This window comes from Ranitomeya imitator, chromosome 4 (assembly GCF_032444005.1).
Source record: "Ranitomeya imitator isolate aRanImi1 chromosome 4, aRanImi1.pri, whole genome shotgun sequence".
In the NCBI taxonomy this organism is placed as follows: Eukaryota; Metazoa; Chordata; class Amphibia; order Anura; family Dendrobatidae; genus Ranitomeya; species Ranitomeya imitator.
Window position 1 is genome coordinate 670,347,488 of NC_091285.1, and position 15,818 is coordinate 670,363,305.

Consider the following 15,818-nt stretch of genomic DNA (forward strand, 5'->3'; position numbering starts at 1 on the left):
GAAACACCCAGGGGTGTCTGATGGGGCAGAGGTGGAGAAACACCCAGGGGTGTCTGCTGGGGCAGAGGTGAAGAAACAGTAACTATAAACCAGGGGTGTCTGATGGGGCAGAGGTGGAGAAATACCCAAGGGTGTCTGATGGGGCAGAGGTGGAGAAACACCCAGGGGTGTCTGATGGGGCAGAGGTGGAGAAACACCCAGGGGTGTCTGATGGGGCCGAGGTGGAGAAACACCCAGGGGTGTCTGATGGTGCTGAGGTGGAGAAACACCCAGGGGTGTCTGATGGGGCAGAGGTAGGAAAACACCCAGGGGTGTATGATGGGGCAGAGGTGGAGAAACAGTAACTATAAACCAGGGGTGTCTGATGGGGCAGAGGTGGAGAAACACCCAAGGGTGTCTGATGGGGCAGAGGTGGAGAAACACCCAAGGGTGTCTGATGGGGCAGAGGTGGAGAAACACCCAGGGGTGTCTGATGGGGCAGAGGTGGAGAAACAGTAACTATAAACCAGGGGTGTCTGATGGGGCAGAGGTGGAGAAACAGTAATTATAAACCAGAGGTGTCTGATGGGGCAGAGGTGGAGAAACACCCAGGGGTGACTGGTGGGGCAGAAGTGGAGAATTACGCAGTGGTGTCTGATGGGGCAGAGGTGGAGAAACACCCAGGGGTGTCTGATGGGGCAGAGGTGGAGAAACACCCAGGGATATCTCATGAGGCAGAGGTGGAGAAACACCCAGTGGTGTCTGATGGGGCAGAGGTGGAGAAACACCCAGGGATATCTCATGAGGCAGAGGTGGAGAAACACCCAGTGGTGTCTGATGGGGCAGAGGTGGAGAAACACCCAGTGATGTCTCATGGGGCCGAGGTGGAGAAACACCCAGGGGTGTCTGATGGGGCAGAGGTGGAGAAACACCCAGGGGTGTCTGATGGGACAGAGGTGGAGAAACACCCAGTGGTGTCTGGTGGGGCAGAAGTGGAGAAACACCCAGGGGTGTCTCATGGGGCAGAAGTAGAGAATCACCCAGGGGTGTCTGATGGGGCAGAAGTGGAGAAACACCCAGGGGTGTCTCATGGGGTAGAAGTGGAGAAACACCCAGGGGTGTCTCATGGGGCAGAAGTGGAGAAACACCCAGGGGTGTCTCATGGGGCAGAAGTGGAGAAACACCCAGGGGTGTCTCATGGGGCAGAAGTAGAGAATCACCCAGGGGTGTCTGATGGGGCAGAAGTGGAGAAACACCCAGGGGTGTCTCATGGGGTAGAAGTGGAGAAACACCCAGGGGTGTCTCATGGGGCAGAAGTGGAGAATCACATGTGCGACAGATAGAAAAGTTGTCCGCTTATGTCTGGATGAAATCAGACGGTTTATTATACGCTCGTGTGAACGTGGCCTATGAATCCTGTGTCCGCGGAGACCAAGTGATTGATTAACCCAATGTTGGCAGACTAATAAGCTCCATGTATGATGAAGGCATAGAGAAGGGGAAGAGTAACCCGATGGCGACAAAACAAGCAGCCGTTTCGGTTATTAACCCTCGGAGATGTGATCTTATCAGGGAAGAAGACACATAAAAACACGAGCTGTTATTGAGCCTCGGCACACTACGGTCCAGGCTTTATAAGGCCTTGTTCACACCTTGCGTTTTTCTATGCAAATTTTAAGCTGCGTCTTACAGTACCAGCAAAAACTATGAGATTTCAGAAATCTCATGCACACACAGTTTTTTTTTCCTGACTGGATTGGGAAACTGCTGCGTTTTGGCAGCTTTTTCTCTCTCATAGAAAGCAACGAGTGAGTGCGAAAAAAGCAGCAAAAGACGCAAGTATCAGGTTTTACTGCAGTTTTTGGTGCAAAATCCTAAAAAAAGTTGCATCATGTCTTTTTTTGGGGAGGGCACTAAACGTTATTAACATGCACAAGAGACAATAAAAACAGCAAAAAAAAAAACTCGGCAAAAATACAGCTAAACGCAGGAAAAAAACGCAGTTTTTGTAAGCAGCTTCTTTACTGCGAATAGAACAGATTTTTTGTCTGCAAAGATAAAAATGCAGCAAAAATGCAACATGTGAACAACGCCTCAGCCTGGATTATTACAGATTATAATGCTGACAATAATAACAGCAAAACCATGAGAGACATTTCAAGTGCTAGAAAGTTGTAAGATTGGATTGAAGCAGTTGTCACTTTTGCATTACAAAAGGCAACACAGACCTTTTGCACTATATATATATATATATATATATATATATATATATATATATATATATATATATATATATACATATAGATAGATAGATTTTTTTAAATAAAAATATAAGTAAACATATCTCTTATAATAAGACTGGTGCACATAACTGATAACAAGGGGCTCATGCAGGCTTCCATGAAACTTGGATCGAGCACATACTGATCCGCAGACAGTCCATGCAATGCGGTCCATACTCGGACTGACTTTCGTGGACGTCTGCATGGGCCTTAAGGGTGACAGTGGGACACTTACACCATGTTGTTCCATCCAATATTCTCTTCCGATTCATTTCTTACTCTTTTGATACTTTTGTAGGGGTGGGCGCTTCTAATCCCCTGCACAGACACGGCCTTGTGTCCACCACTAGATCACCGCATACTGCTTTATCATTGAGTGACAGGTATACAAAGTATGCAGCCAGCTCCTAGGCTCCCTCTAGTGGCGAAAGCAGGCAGACAGAATTAAATCATGCAACTACATGTCTATGCAGTGGATGAAAATCTGCAAAGATCAGCACAAAATGTGGCACCTGTTTATGGTAAGAAAAAAAAAGAAGAACAAGGGTGGACATTCATTTTAAAGGCTCCTTTCACATCTTGCAAGGGAGACCCTCTCCTCTATGTTTGTACCATACCGAGACAAGAGGGATCTGCCCTTGCACCCCGCGCCCCAACATTGCATTTCTTAGTTGCAGTACCTACGGTTTACATTGCCAGGGATAAAGCGGTGCCTCACTAGCAGGTAAGGGGGATATCGGTGTGGAGACCACTTGCTCTGATAGAACTCTGTAGGAGGCCAGATTGATCTTAGCTTTATACTCAGTCTTCATTGTAAAATAGTGTCACTTTATCAAATAAAATAGGAACTTTTACGAATATAATATAGACCATTTTAAGCACGTTTTCCCCTCCCCCCCTCTGAAACACATAATTCTCAGCTCGCCACTTGGATAGAGATTCCACTTTTCATCTATCGTCATAAATTCAATGTGTATATATATATATTTATATTTAACTTCTTTTTTTTTTTGCCATTTATAATATTCATGCATCCGCCACACTCCGCATCTAACATTTTTCAAACAAAGTCGGAAAAAAAAGCATTTTAAAATATTAGCAACGCAATTTTGTTTTTTGTGTTTTTTTTATGTCTCATTTTTGGGACTTTCAAGCAAAAAATCAGATGTTGAATCAAATGCTGCTTTTTTTTGTATTTTTTTTTTTCTCCAACATTTTTTATTTTTGTCTTTTTTTTTTGTTGTTGCTGTTGGATTTTTTTTTTTTTTTTTTTTTCTTTTTTGTTAATATTCTCATTTCCGCAGGCAATATGAACAAATATGAGCTCTAAACACTCTTGTGTGTGTGCATCTGCGTGCTCTCTCCAAGACATAAACCGGCACACATATATATCCAATCCTCTGGATGATAAAACTCATCGATACAAATTGAGAAAAAAAATAAATAAATAAAATAATAACATTTTGTACAATTTCCAAAAGTTCTCTGCAGCTTTTTTTTTTTCTTTAGAAATTTTTTTACGCCAGTTTTGCGTTTTTTTTTTTTTTTTTTTTGTGTGTGTTTTTTTCCTTGTCTTCTGGGAAAATTTGACCAATGCAAATGTTTCTGAAAAGTGATATTGGGTAGCTCAGAGAGCAGGGAGGGGGGATTTGGTGGTAAACTTGTTGCTTTATCCTCCTGAGTGTCATCTACTCTCTTTGAAAATACAGATGCCCTCTCGAAATTTTTGTAGTTATAAAAAACATGCTGCAAGGGCGTCGTCCTTCCTTTTTACCAAAAATGTGGAAAGGAATAAAAGGAGGATTTTCTTTTTGGTGGCATCTTTCGAATGTTTTTGGGCAACATATTTTCCTCCCCGTCTTATTCCTTTTTTTGCAGATGTGTCTTTGATTTCCCTGCTAGAATGAAGTTCGTTTTTTTTATTAATTTGATTTATATATATAAATATAAATATGTTGATATATATTTATATATATATATTTTTAGCACCAGTCGTCCTCCTCACTCTCACTGTAACGTTCGTGACGAGATTTAGTGGGTCGCGGGGTCCCATGGGAGTAGCCGTTGGGCAGCCTGCGCCCATGTGGCGATAGGGGGAGTGCCCCCCCGGGGTCAGCAGTCCTGGAGGTGCGCTGGTCACAGGGGTGAGGTACCTCATAGGAGGAATCCCGGTAAGGACCACTGTGCCTGCATCCAGCGCGAGGGGCATCAGAGCAGTGTCCCCTGGTGTGACGGTGTGATCTGGGAGATTCATTATGAGTAGCTTGTCTTTCGTTGCTGCCCACGTGGCTGTCATTCGGAGGATATCTTCTTGGGGGAGTCACTCTGCAAGGGGACAGTTGCTGTTGTTGCTGGGAAGGGCAGATGCTGGCAGGCCGGCGAACCACAGGGGAGTAGGTAATGCGTGGCCTGGGGGTTGGGGGAAGCTGGGGCAGCTGTCGCCTTCCTCTGCGGGGTGTGCTGGCCCCAGAGGTTGAGGGCACGGGGCTGCCATCCACTGAACTACTGCCCTACACAAAAATCCAAACAAAATGGGAATTCAAGAGCAAGAGAAAACACGAAAAGGAGACACACCAGGTGGGACGGATACAAGACACAAGAGGTTGGAGAAAGAAAAAAAAGAGGGTGATGTATTAAAAAAAAAAAACAAAAAAAAAGAGGAGATTGATGGAGAACCAAAAACACGAGTTGTGATGTCGGAGGTACATCGATGATATTCACATAAAGTGAAAGAAACACATCAAAGGAAGGGATATATATCCAGGGTCACAAAAAAAGAAATAAAACAGATGAGATGAATGAAAAAAGAAAAAAATACGGAAACGAGAGTTCAAGGATGGCAAGACAGACACAGGACACATTTAACACATACGGGGGTGAGTTAAGAAATCAGCAAGAAAAAGAGAGAAGTGCCCTCACATGTACACAGAAGGTTTATGACAGGGTTCAGAGGGGACGGGGAAAGGGTGCCACAGCAACAAGGAAATAAAAAAAAAAATAACAGAAAAAGTGGAAAAAAGATGGATTTTCTGTAAGTTTTTGTGCCGCAACAAGCAGATTGAGCAAAACAAGCAAGGGGTAAAGAGACAGAAGATCCAACCAAAGTGAGAGTAGGCAACTAAAAGACAGATAAAGCCCACTACTAGCAGACCTTCTCCACCTTCACCACTTCTCACCGTATACCCCACAACCAACTGCATTCCCTTTAAAAATACATGAGCAGCAAGAAAAATGTGACAGTATGGGAAGCTGATACCCCAGCAAGGGGAGGAAAGGGGCAAGCAGGCAAAGATAGGGAACATTTGGACAGGGGTAGAGATGAATGGGAGGAGGTATCATAGTAGAGCCCCTCCAGCCACAGAAGAAATATCACAAACGCAAGGAGTTTAGAAAGTGAGGATGGAGAAAGGATAGAGAGGTGATGTATAGAGAATATTCTGACAGCTAGCATCTCCATTCATTCCTCCTCTGCTGGTAAGAGCATCTGTCACCTTTATGTTCCCAAAGGAGAAATACATCAAGTGCCGCTTTGAAGCAGTTTTTTTTGGGAGGGAAATTCTACTTGTCTATGGATACAAATACAATAACCTGCATAGGATACAGGATGTATTTAGTTTTTTTATGATTTGTGTAAAAATTAGCAAAAAAAAAGCATATGGGTGACAGATACTCTTTAAATGGAATCTATCAGCAGTTTTTTTGCCATGTAATCTGAGAGCAGTATGATGTAGGGGCTGAGACCCTGATTCCATGTGTCACTTCCTGGTCTGCATGATACATAGAGCAGTTGTGACTAGGAGTCTCGATACTCCTAGTCATGTAGTGATAATCTCCTGCTGATAAAACACTGATTTCATTGACACAAAAGCACACAGCCTAGTAAATGACATATCACAGGAAAGAGGCTCTCTGCCCCTATTTCATTATGCTCTCAGGTTACATAGGTTGAAAAAAAGACCTAGGTCCATCAAATTCAACCTTTCTCCACCAATTGCAAAACCCTGCTGACATATTCCCTTTAATGCACAACATAATGCAATTCTTGAAGAGAATCTGTCAGCAGGCTTGTGCTACCCCCATCTGAAAGCAGCATAATGTAGGAAGAGAGACCCTGATTCCAGTGATGTCTCACTTACTTTACTGGATGAGCTCTGTATAACGGCCCCCCTCCTCCCCCTCCCCACACACACACACACACACACACACACACACCTGATTGGCAGCTTTCTGCGTACCCTGTGCATAGGCAGAAAGCAGCCAATCGGTGGGGGGGTGGGGGTGGCTGGATTACCTGGCTGCAGGCCAACTAGTCTATTAGTGATAATCTCGTGCTGATAAAACAGTGATTTTATAAAAAAAAATACACTAAGCAGCCTTGTAAGTGACACATTGCGGGAATCAGGGTCTCTGCCCCTACATCATTCTGACCTCAGATTAGGTAGCAAAAATCTGGTGACAGATTCCCTTTAGTTAACAAACCTTAGGATACGGGGATAGTATGTTCGAGAGCATTGAGTATTAAATACAAGCTACTATTAATATTCATAAATGTATATGTCATTACTTTCTAGAGAACCTTTTGAATAGGATATCCTTCTAATCTGGAGCCTGTTAGGATTTTATTACCCTATAGAGAACAAGCCATGTATTACCCTGCCGTCATGCTCGGCCGAGCCTATGATCATAGCATCAGAGGATAAAGGGGGTAGTTTAATATAACTTATTAAAAAACACTTCTGTAAACAATGCCTTTTCCTACGCCTTGTGGACATAAATATCATATATATGTAGATATATGGTAGTCCTCGGCCAGTGATCCCTGTCTAATGCCCAGAGACCATATACAGTTACGTTCCTTTAGTAGCTTGTTTTTAGTTATTGTCATCACTGTTCCTGCCCCGAAGCCTGTGTTTTCCATACTGCGCCGCTCTCCCTGCCTTTCCAGTTTAGCTGACCCCGTCTGCCTTTCCCCTTTGTATGAATATCATTGCGAGAAGAACCCACCTGTCTGTGTGGAGCATAGTCTCGACCCATACTTGGTGAACGAGAACTTGGTCTCCCATATTCTAGACGTTCTCTATCAGATCCAGAGTGATGATGATGGTGGTGGTGATGATGGTGATGGTGGTGGTGATGCTTTCTGTCTCGGGTTCGTCCTCGTTCTTCTGAAGGCAGGTCACATGACTGTGTCGTGGTGCTGAGCTCTGTACCAAGACCTACAGGTAGTATCAGGTAAAGTTAGGTTATATTTACATAAACTATTCATACACCCTCTAGAGTCTACAGTGGGTGCTATCTTTTCTCTCTTTACTAATACACAGCCTGTATAATCTCTCCTCGCTACTGCAGCAGGAGTGTGATTTTCAACTGACTGTACTCTGACTCAATACATCCTGCATCATCTGCCCTCCCTGAACACTTGGATGCTTTCCTCCTCTCTGCACTCTGCTCTTTCATGCACAGCCTCATTCCCTCATTCCTTGCAGGAGGAAAGCCAACACAGCCGGAAACTGTCATATCTATGTCAGAAACCAGGAAGGATTGGTGGACTTGTCCACGATGCTGATTATTGAAGACGCCAATTTCATCAAAATAGTTTGTCCTGAGGAAGAAGTGTATTATACTTCGAAACTCGTCGAATTAAACCATATTTATTATTCATTTTCTGAAATTGGCATCATCAATAATCAGCAGCGCAAACAACTCCAGAAATCCTTCCTGATTTCTACTCCAGGTGGTTTGAGCACCCGTGGATCCGCAGCAGGTGAATATCATTCTAAAACGTGCAATTCTATGGATCAGGTTAGCATAATGTGCGCTTCTTAATTCGGAAGGTTTATCGGATAAGAACCTGTTGTGCTATTTTTTTTCCAGCCTATCTACGTAGATCTTTGTCAGAAGCAAACAGGACAGCCTGCTAAGTGAAGTTATACAGAAAGACATTCTAAAGCTTGTTTTGTTAAGAAAAATACAATGCAAGGAAGAAAAAAATCACTGCACTATGGTGTCCATACCCCTTATGTGATGGATGGGTAAAGTACAAAATGTGTCCAATTCCAGGGTATCTCCTGAAACCTTTCCATTCTTTACCTGTTCCATTGCATCTGATGCAAGTATCACCTGTCATCATCATCATATGATATGCCACAAGGGGCCAAGAACAACTACAGCTACACCTGCGGCCTATATACGGATATAGCGACTCGATTTGTTCCTCAAGACAGCAGCTTGTGCAGTAACAAGCTACAATATGATTATGCTTAGAGACTTCTTCTATCGCCCCTACAACATACATTTAGAGCATTTCTACTACAAAACTCATCTAACATTATAGGGCAGGTAGTCAGTCCGTCCCTGTGTTTCCCGGCATTGGCTTATATCTTCTCCTGTTTAGAAAGGTCATCCTGTATAGCCACACTTATATGTTACACCTTGGCTGGTTCGGATACTAGATAAGCTAACGACTCACCAGATTACGTACAAATAAAACACAGGAAAAACTAAACAGATAATAAAGAACAAGAAGAGGCGTAAAAAGAGATTCCCCAACCTGATTCCATGTCTACATAGCGAGTTAACGAGCGTTCAGACACCCGATGTCCACGCTCTCTCCTGCGCTGGTGTCCATGGCGGGGGCCTTCATCAGGGGTGACTCGCTCCAACGAGTATTCATTTAGTCGGATACCTTTGGATCGAGAATGACCAAGCATGGAGGTGGAACGTTTCATTGGGCTTCCATCTGTTATCGTCTGCAAATTAGGAATGACAAAACGGTAAGCGTATGGTCGTACTCGACCAAAAGCAGACAGGTAAGATCAAAGCAAGGAAAAACTGGCAAAATTCTCCACGTCGAGCACATATTATACGTTTGTCACGGATTACAAAAAAGGGTCCCGCCTCCATTTTTTTTTTCTCCAGAAACAGCACCACTCTTGCACATCTAATGTCGCATATTGACAATACTGGCGCTGTTTCTGGAAAACAAGCATACGCAGAATGTTTATTATTAATATTGCTCTGGAAAGACAATATTGCATGCTAAGGCCATTGTAACCTAAAGGACTACATGTAACACCGGTGATGTACGTGTGCGGGTGGCATGTGTAATGTACGGGCATATTTTACTGTATGGTGAGAACATTGAACCCCGCGGGATCACTGAAAATTTATTTTCCAATTCAATAGAAAACCCAACTTTAGTTTAAACAACAGTGATATTTTCTGTAACATATATATGATACCGTGTCTATGTGAAAACGTCACACGGATCGCCGGCAAATTGCGTCTTTTGGTAGCTCACCGCGCTCGTACTCATTGGAGCTGTTTCATCTGCCAAACGGAGGAAGCTAATGCAGGCTGAGATTTTATAAAACTTCCAGATCGACTATCGCATAGCAGTACATAGAAAAAGAGTCGTAAGGGAACGAAAAATAAAGATGAAAAAAAAACAGAAGTTTTTTTTTTTTTTTCAAATTTCAGATTTTTTTTACTATTTAAAAAACTAAAATATCCATGTTTGATATCACAGTCATTGAATTGGAGAATCACATTATCGGATCATTTTTGACGCACAATGAATGTTGTAAAAATAAGACGTCAAAAACAATTGTGGATTTTTTTTTTGCCTCAATTTCTCTGCGGTTAGAATTTTTTTTTCGCATTTTACAGGACATTGTATAGTAAATGGAATCATTCAAAACTACAACTAGTCCCGCGAAAAGAAAGCCCACTTATGGCTATGAGATATAAAAATATTATGGCTCTCGGAAGAAGGGGGGGGAAAAAACCTGCTGGTACTGTGGGCAACTTGCGAGGCCTAAGCTTGCTCCCATGGCTGCAGTGGTCTCCCATCGAGAACATCTGGGACGTCAGTGGTCAGTGATTACACAGGAGCTGCCAGCAGTGGATCTTGATGATTTGCCCCAGTGAATTCAGCACGGAAGAATATTCTTCAGACAACCAGCTGAGCCATGCAAGTGCGGTCTCAGCGCCGGAGCCCGCATCAAAAGCAGGGACACGACCAATGATGTACCTATACGTCATCGGTCGTGAAGGGGTTAAGTCTACAATTCGGTTATTCATAGTTAACCCATTGATATGAAGTTTCCTTTGTGCTCCTAGTTTCAGACTTCTCATGTGGAAATCTTGCAGTGAAGGTCTATGCAGTGAAGGAGCCCTGCACCACTTTCTCCTTGTTGGATCTCCCCTATCTTTATCTGCAGGCACGGATGCTGACGAATGTGTGATTTTATCATCCCCTATGCAATTCTATGGTTTCTCCCCTTACTCCCCTATACTATATATATATATATATATATATATATATATATATATATATATATATATATAGCAAACTCTCTTTGTTTGTACTTTCCTCCTACAGCATGTATGATTTACCCTCTCTGAAAACTTAGATGCTTTACCTTATTTTTCTACGCCCTCATCTGCTGTGTATAACCTTTTCCCACTCACTGCTATCTCTAACCACTTACTTTCTGCAGTCCTTAAAGACAAAATAGAACCTTGTTGTTTTTTTTTCATTTTTGCTTTGATAACATTGCTGCAGGTAGCTGTGTCGTGGCTAGTTTGTATTTTTTTCATAACATTATGTAGAGGTACAGATAACTTATTAACTATGCTTTAAAGTTGCTTCATCCATCATGCTGCATATATAAATGTCACCCCTTTACCACGAGTCAGTACAGCAGGATTACAGAAATACGAAATATGTAGTTTCTATTTTGCTGAATTCCAAGAACCAGAAGGTTTTTTTTACGATTTATGTAGCCAAATGGGGGTTTGTTAATAAGGGCTTAAACAGCCATTACCAGAAGTTTTTTTTTCATTATGACATCAAACCTCCTGTCAGTGGCATTCATATAAATCACTGGACTCTATAGCAAGAGTTCTAATTTGGCCCTCACCCATCCCTCAAAAAATATTCAACAGATCAGATAGAGTAATACCTCCCAACTTTATTGACAGGGAATGGGACATGTATTGACACACACACACACACACACACACACACGCACAAATTATGCCCCAATCGAAGCCCACTTTTCACCCACTATACCTCTTTTATGGCCATTGATAGAGTATGATTCGCCAAATAAATGCCCCCACTCACAAATAACATTACGATAACCCCACAATTAATTCCCCCCACAATTTCACTACACAGCCCTCTACACACATACACTATAATGATTTCACTGTGCCTCCAACAAAAGAACAACCCCACAGGGCCCCCAACACATTATAATCCCTTAAAGTGACCCCCATAATATGAAGTGACCAAGGTTTCCTCAAGCACAGTATTATCGCTCCCACAGAGTATAATGGCCTCTATTCAGTATGATGGCCTCCACTCAATATCATGGCCTGCAAAGTCCCCCAATATGATGACCCCCCACATTCGCCCAATCAGTATTATGGGTTCTACAGTCACCCATGTAGTATGATTGCCTCCACAGCCCTTCATACAGTATAATGTTCCCAATATCTCTTCATTTAGTATGATGGTCCTCACTCACTATGATGGTCCCCGCAGTCTCCCACTCAGGATGATGGCTGCCACAGTCCTCTACACCGTATGATGCCCCCCAAAAGCCCCATTACACATTTAGAATGATGACCCCAGAGCCGCACACTCAGTATGATGACTCCAGAGCGGCACATTCAGTATGATGCCCCCCACAGCCAACCCCTCACTAGGTATGATGCCCCCCACAACACAGACTCACAGTTGCAGGCTCCAACACACCATTTTATTCAAAGATTTCCATGTCCTGAGGATGTGCACTCTGCTGAAATTGTGACAGTAGAGGGAATTCCTCATGGCAGTCATGTGGTCTGCCTCACATACTTGTACATCATTTTGTTGAAAGTGACTAACATTGAGAGAAAGGAGGGGTAACGCAGAGAGGGGTAACGCAGAGAGTGCCAACACAGCCGCACAGGGTGATCTGTTGGATCTCTGCCAGATTCAGCAGGACAGCCAGCTAGTGAAAGGAGTTATGCTCTGTACACGTCACGTTAATTGGTCCTGTATAATATATATACTAGGAAAAGCTCCAGACATATTCCTCAAATAGCAGTCCACTGTATAAGTATATACCCTGAGGTACACTGCTTTTACTGGATAACTTTCACCGGAATACTGTAGTCTATAAACATGACTAAATAGTGGCCAATTCATTTGTCAAAAGTAATTTCAACGTTTTTGTAAAGATATCTTATTAAGTATCGTATATACCAAATAATGCAAAAAGTATTTCAGTTATTCAATGACTTGAAGCTTATGCTAAATAAGCTCATATGATTCATCTAACGTCAGTAAATTATAGCGGAGATAAAGGTTGCTTTATTAGATTTGAAACTAGCTAGTGATATTGCTGCTGTGGCTTAAAGTGGTTGTCCAGGCTTGAGGTTAAAGTCTGCAGTCACTCTATGTAACAACAGACTTTGGAATCCTCACAGCGCGCTCACCCCACACTGTCAGGATTCTCCCGTGCTGAGAGCGAGAGGTCTCGTGACCACGAGAATGTTGTGTGCACACATGCAGTCACTTGCCAACTGTTTATTTGTGAAAAGATCAGAAATTTGGGGAAAATTTAGCAATTTTCAAACTTTTATTTTTTTTTAATTTTTATTACCTTAAACCAGAGAGCTTTGTCACACAAAATAGCAAATAAATAACATTTCCCACATGTCTACTTTGCATCAGCACAATTTTAGACACATAATTTTTTAGATGAATTAAAAGTTGATAAGCAATTCCTTATTTTTTCAACAAAATTTACAAAACCATTTTTTTTAGAAACCAAATCACATTTGAAGTGACTTTGAAAGGTCTATATGACAGAAAATGGCCCAAATTGAAACCATTCTAAAAACGACACCCCTCAAGGTGCTCAAAACCACATTCAAAAAGTTTATTAACCCTTCAGGTGCTTCACAGGAACTGAAGCAACGTGGAAGGAAAAAATGAACATTTAACGTTTTCACAAAAATTTTACTTTAGACCCCATTTTTTTCACATGGGTAAAAGGAGAAAATGGACCCTAAAAATTGTTGTGTAATTTCTCCTGAGTATGCTGATACCCAATATGTGGGGGGGGAGGACTACTGTTTGAGAGCACAGTAGAGCTTGGAAGGGAAGGAATGCCTTTTGACTTTCTTAACACAAAATTTGCTGGAGTCAATAGTAGATGCCATGTCACATTTTGAAAGCCCCTGATGTGCCTAAACACTGTAATTTCCCCACAAGTGACCCCATTTTGAAAACTAAATCTCTCAAGGAATTTATCCATATGTGTGGTGAGCACCTTGAACCCCCAGGTGCTTCACAGAAGCTTATAACTTTGAGCTGTGAAAATTAAAAATTACATTTTTACCACAAAAATGTTTTTTTCAGCCCCAATTTTTTTATTTTCACAAAGGTAAGATAAGAAATTGCACCATACAATTTATTGTGAAATTTCTCCTGAGTACGCAGATACCCATTATGTGGTTAAAAAATATTTTTGAGGAACAGTGAAAATTAAAAATTACATTTTTCCCACAAAAATGTTTTTTTTCAGCCCCAATTTTTTTATTTTCACAAAGGTAAGATAAGAAATTGCACCATACAATTTATTGTGAAATTTCTCCTGAGTACGCAGATACCCATTATGTGGTTAAAAAATATTTTTGAGGAACAGTGCAAAGCTCAGACGAAAAGGTGCGTCATATTGGAGTTCAGATTTTGCTGGAATGGTTTGAGGGTGCCATGTCACATTGGCAGAGCCCCTGAGGTGCCAGAACAGCAGAATTTGCTCATTAGTGATATCATTTTACAAACTACACTCCCCAATGAATTCATCTAGAGTTGCGGTGAGCATGTTGACACCATATGTGCCTCACAGAAATTCATACCATTGGGCAGTGAAGAAAGAATTTTTACATTTTTCCAGTTAAAATTTTGTTTTAGCCCCAAATTTTTAATTTTTGTGAGGGCTATTAGGAAAAAATTGACCTCTCAGTTTGTTGTTCAATGTCTCCTGAGTACACCAATACCCTACATGTAATCGTTAACTACTTTTTAGGAGCAATGCAAAACTCTGAAGGGAATGAGTGCTATATTATAGCGCAAAATTTACTGTTATGGTTGGAGGGTGCCATGACCCACTGGGAGAACCCCTGAGGTGCCAGAACAGCAGAAACCAGAAACGATCCCATTTCACAAACTACACCTATCAATGAATTCATCTAAAGGTGTCATATTGACACCACAGATGTGTCAAAGAATTTTATACTATTGGGGAGTGAGGAAAACATAATTACATTTTTTACCACAAAGTTTGTTTTACCCCCGATTTTACATTTTTGCATGGGGAAATGGGGAAAAATTGCACCAAATTTATCACACAATTTCTGCTGAATGTAGACATACCCTATATGTGGCTGTACAGTTACTGCTTAGCCACTCGGTGAGACTTGGGAGTTTCCAGTACGTTGGGTGCCCAGCTCGTGCTTCTGGAGACATGCACTCGTAAATTAGGAGGGCTCTCATCGCTACAGAAATGCCAAACACGTGGACGCTAAATGTGGTTTAGGCACACTGGGGCTTAGAAAGGGGGGGGGGGGATTTGGATTTGGGAATGGAGACTTTACTGGATTTCTTTTGTGGGGTGAGGAGCCACAGTGCTTTCAAGAGCCTTTGTGCTACCGATAGAAGCCCCTTATATTTCCATTGACAGATGACATACCTGAGGCGGAACTTGCTTTTTTGTGGATTGAATTGAAGCTTTTATTGGGAACATTTTAGATAACATGTGGGAATACATTTATCCTGTGCTCTACGCTGAAAACTTTGGGGTTTCCATCTAAATCTCCCAGTAATTAATGTGTTTCAGATGAAACCACTGAGTGATCCATTCACTATAATGACGCAGCAGAGTTACTCTGGACTCCATCTGGCATCTATTCAATGTTGTCATTCTTTTCCAAAGTGCAGAAAGCTGTAGAGGACAGCATTTTTATACACTCCAAAAATATGGACATCACCGGATCATAGGCCAAACAGCGTCCAGAGTGCCTCCATCTGCCTCATTATAGGGAATCTTCTGCCTGGGCTGCCGTCTGAATCACGTATTTCAGAGATCTCATGGTGTAAGCGCTCAGCGCAGAGTGCAGGATAATTGTGAGCCAAGCCTTACTCTGACTGTCTCTTTAGGAGACAAAATGAACAAATCAACAGCAAGTCGAGTATTGGTTTTATTTGTTTTTTACGTTGTTCCTCGTGCGGTATGAGTCATTAGACAACTTTATTCTTTGGGTCGGTGCGATTATAGCTATACCAGATTTATATCATTTTTTATATTTGGCAGCTGTCACACCCTAAAAGACCCCTTTTTTAAAAAAAAAAAGCTAGTTTTTGCATCGCCATATTTTGAGAGCTATAATTTTTCTATATTTCTGTCGGCAGAGTCATGTGAGGGCTTATTTTTGCGTGACGAGTTGATGTTTTTATTGGTACCATTTCCAGACACATGATATTTTTTTTTATTGCTT

General features: G+C 42.0%; 1 protein-coding gene across 6 annotated transcripts in view; it reads right to left on the bottom strand.

Annotated features, from left to right (window-relative positions):
- Positions 1-2,279: 2,279 nt before the first annotated feature.
- The window catches only part of CACNA1A (calcium voltage-gated channel subunit alpha1 A), a 473,240-nt gene continuing 459,701 nt past the window's right edge, over positions 2,280-15,818 (bottom strand). For 5 of the 6 annotated variants that reach the window (XM_069767267.1, XM_069767264.1, XM_069767266.1 and 2 more), the window contains 3 exons: positions 8,812-9,010; positions 7,266-7,477; positions 2,280-4,771 (listed from right to left, as the gene is read on the bottom strand). In XM_069767267.1, the coding sequence (XP_069623368.1) occupies positions 4,244-4,771; positions 7,266-7,477; positions 8,812-9,010 (939 nt within the window). In that variant the 3' untranslated portion in view covers positions 2,280-4,243. The remainder of the gene's footprint in view (positions 4,772-7,265; positions 7,478-8,811; positions 9,011-15,818) is intronic. The other variant, XM_069767269.1, reaches the window with a different exon arrangement.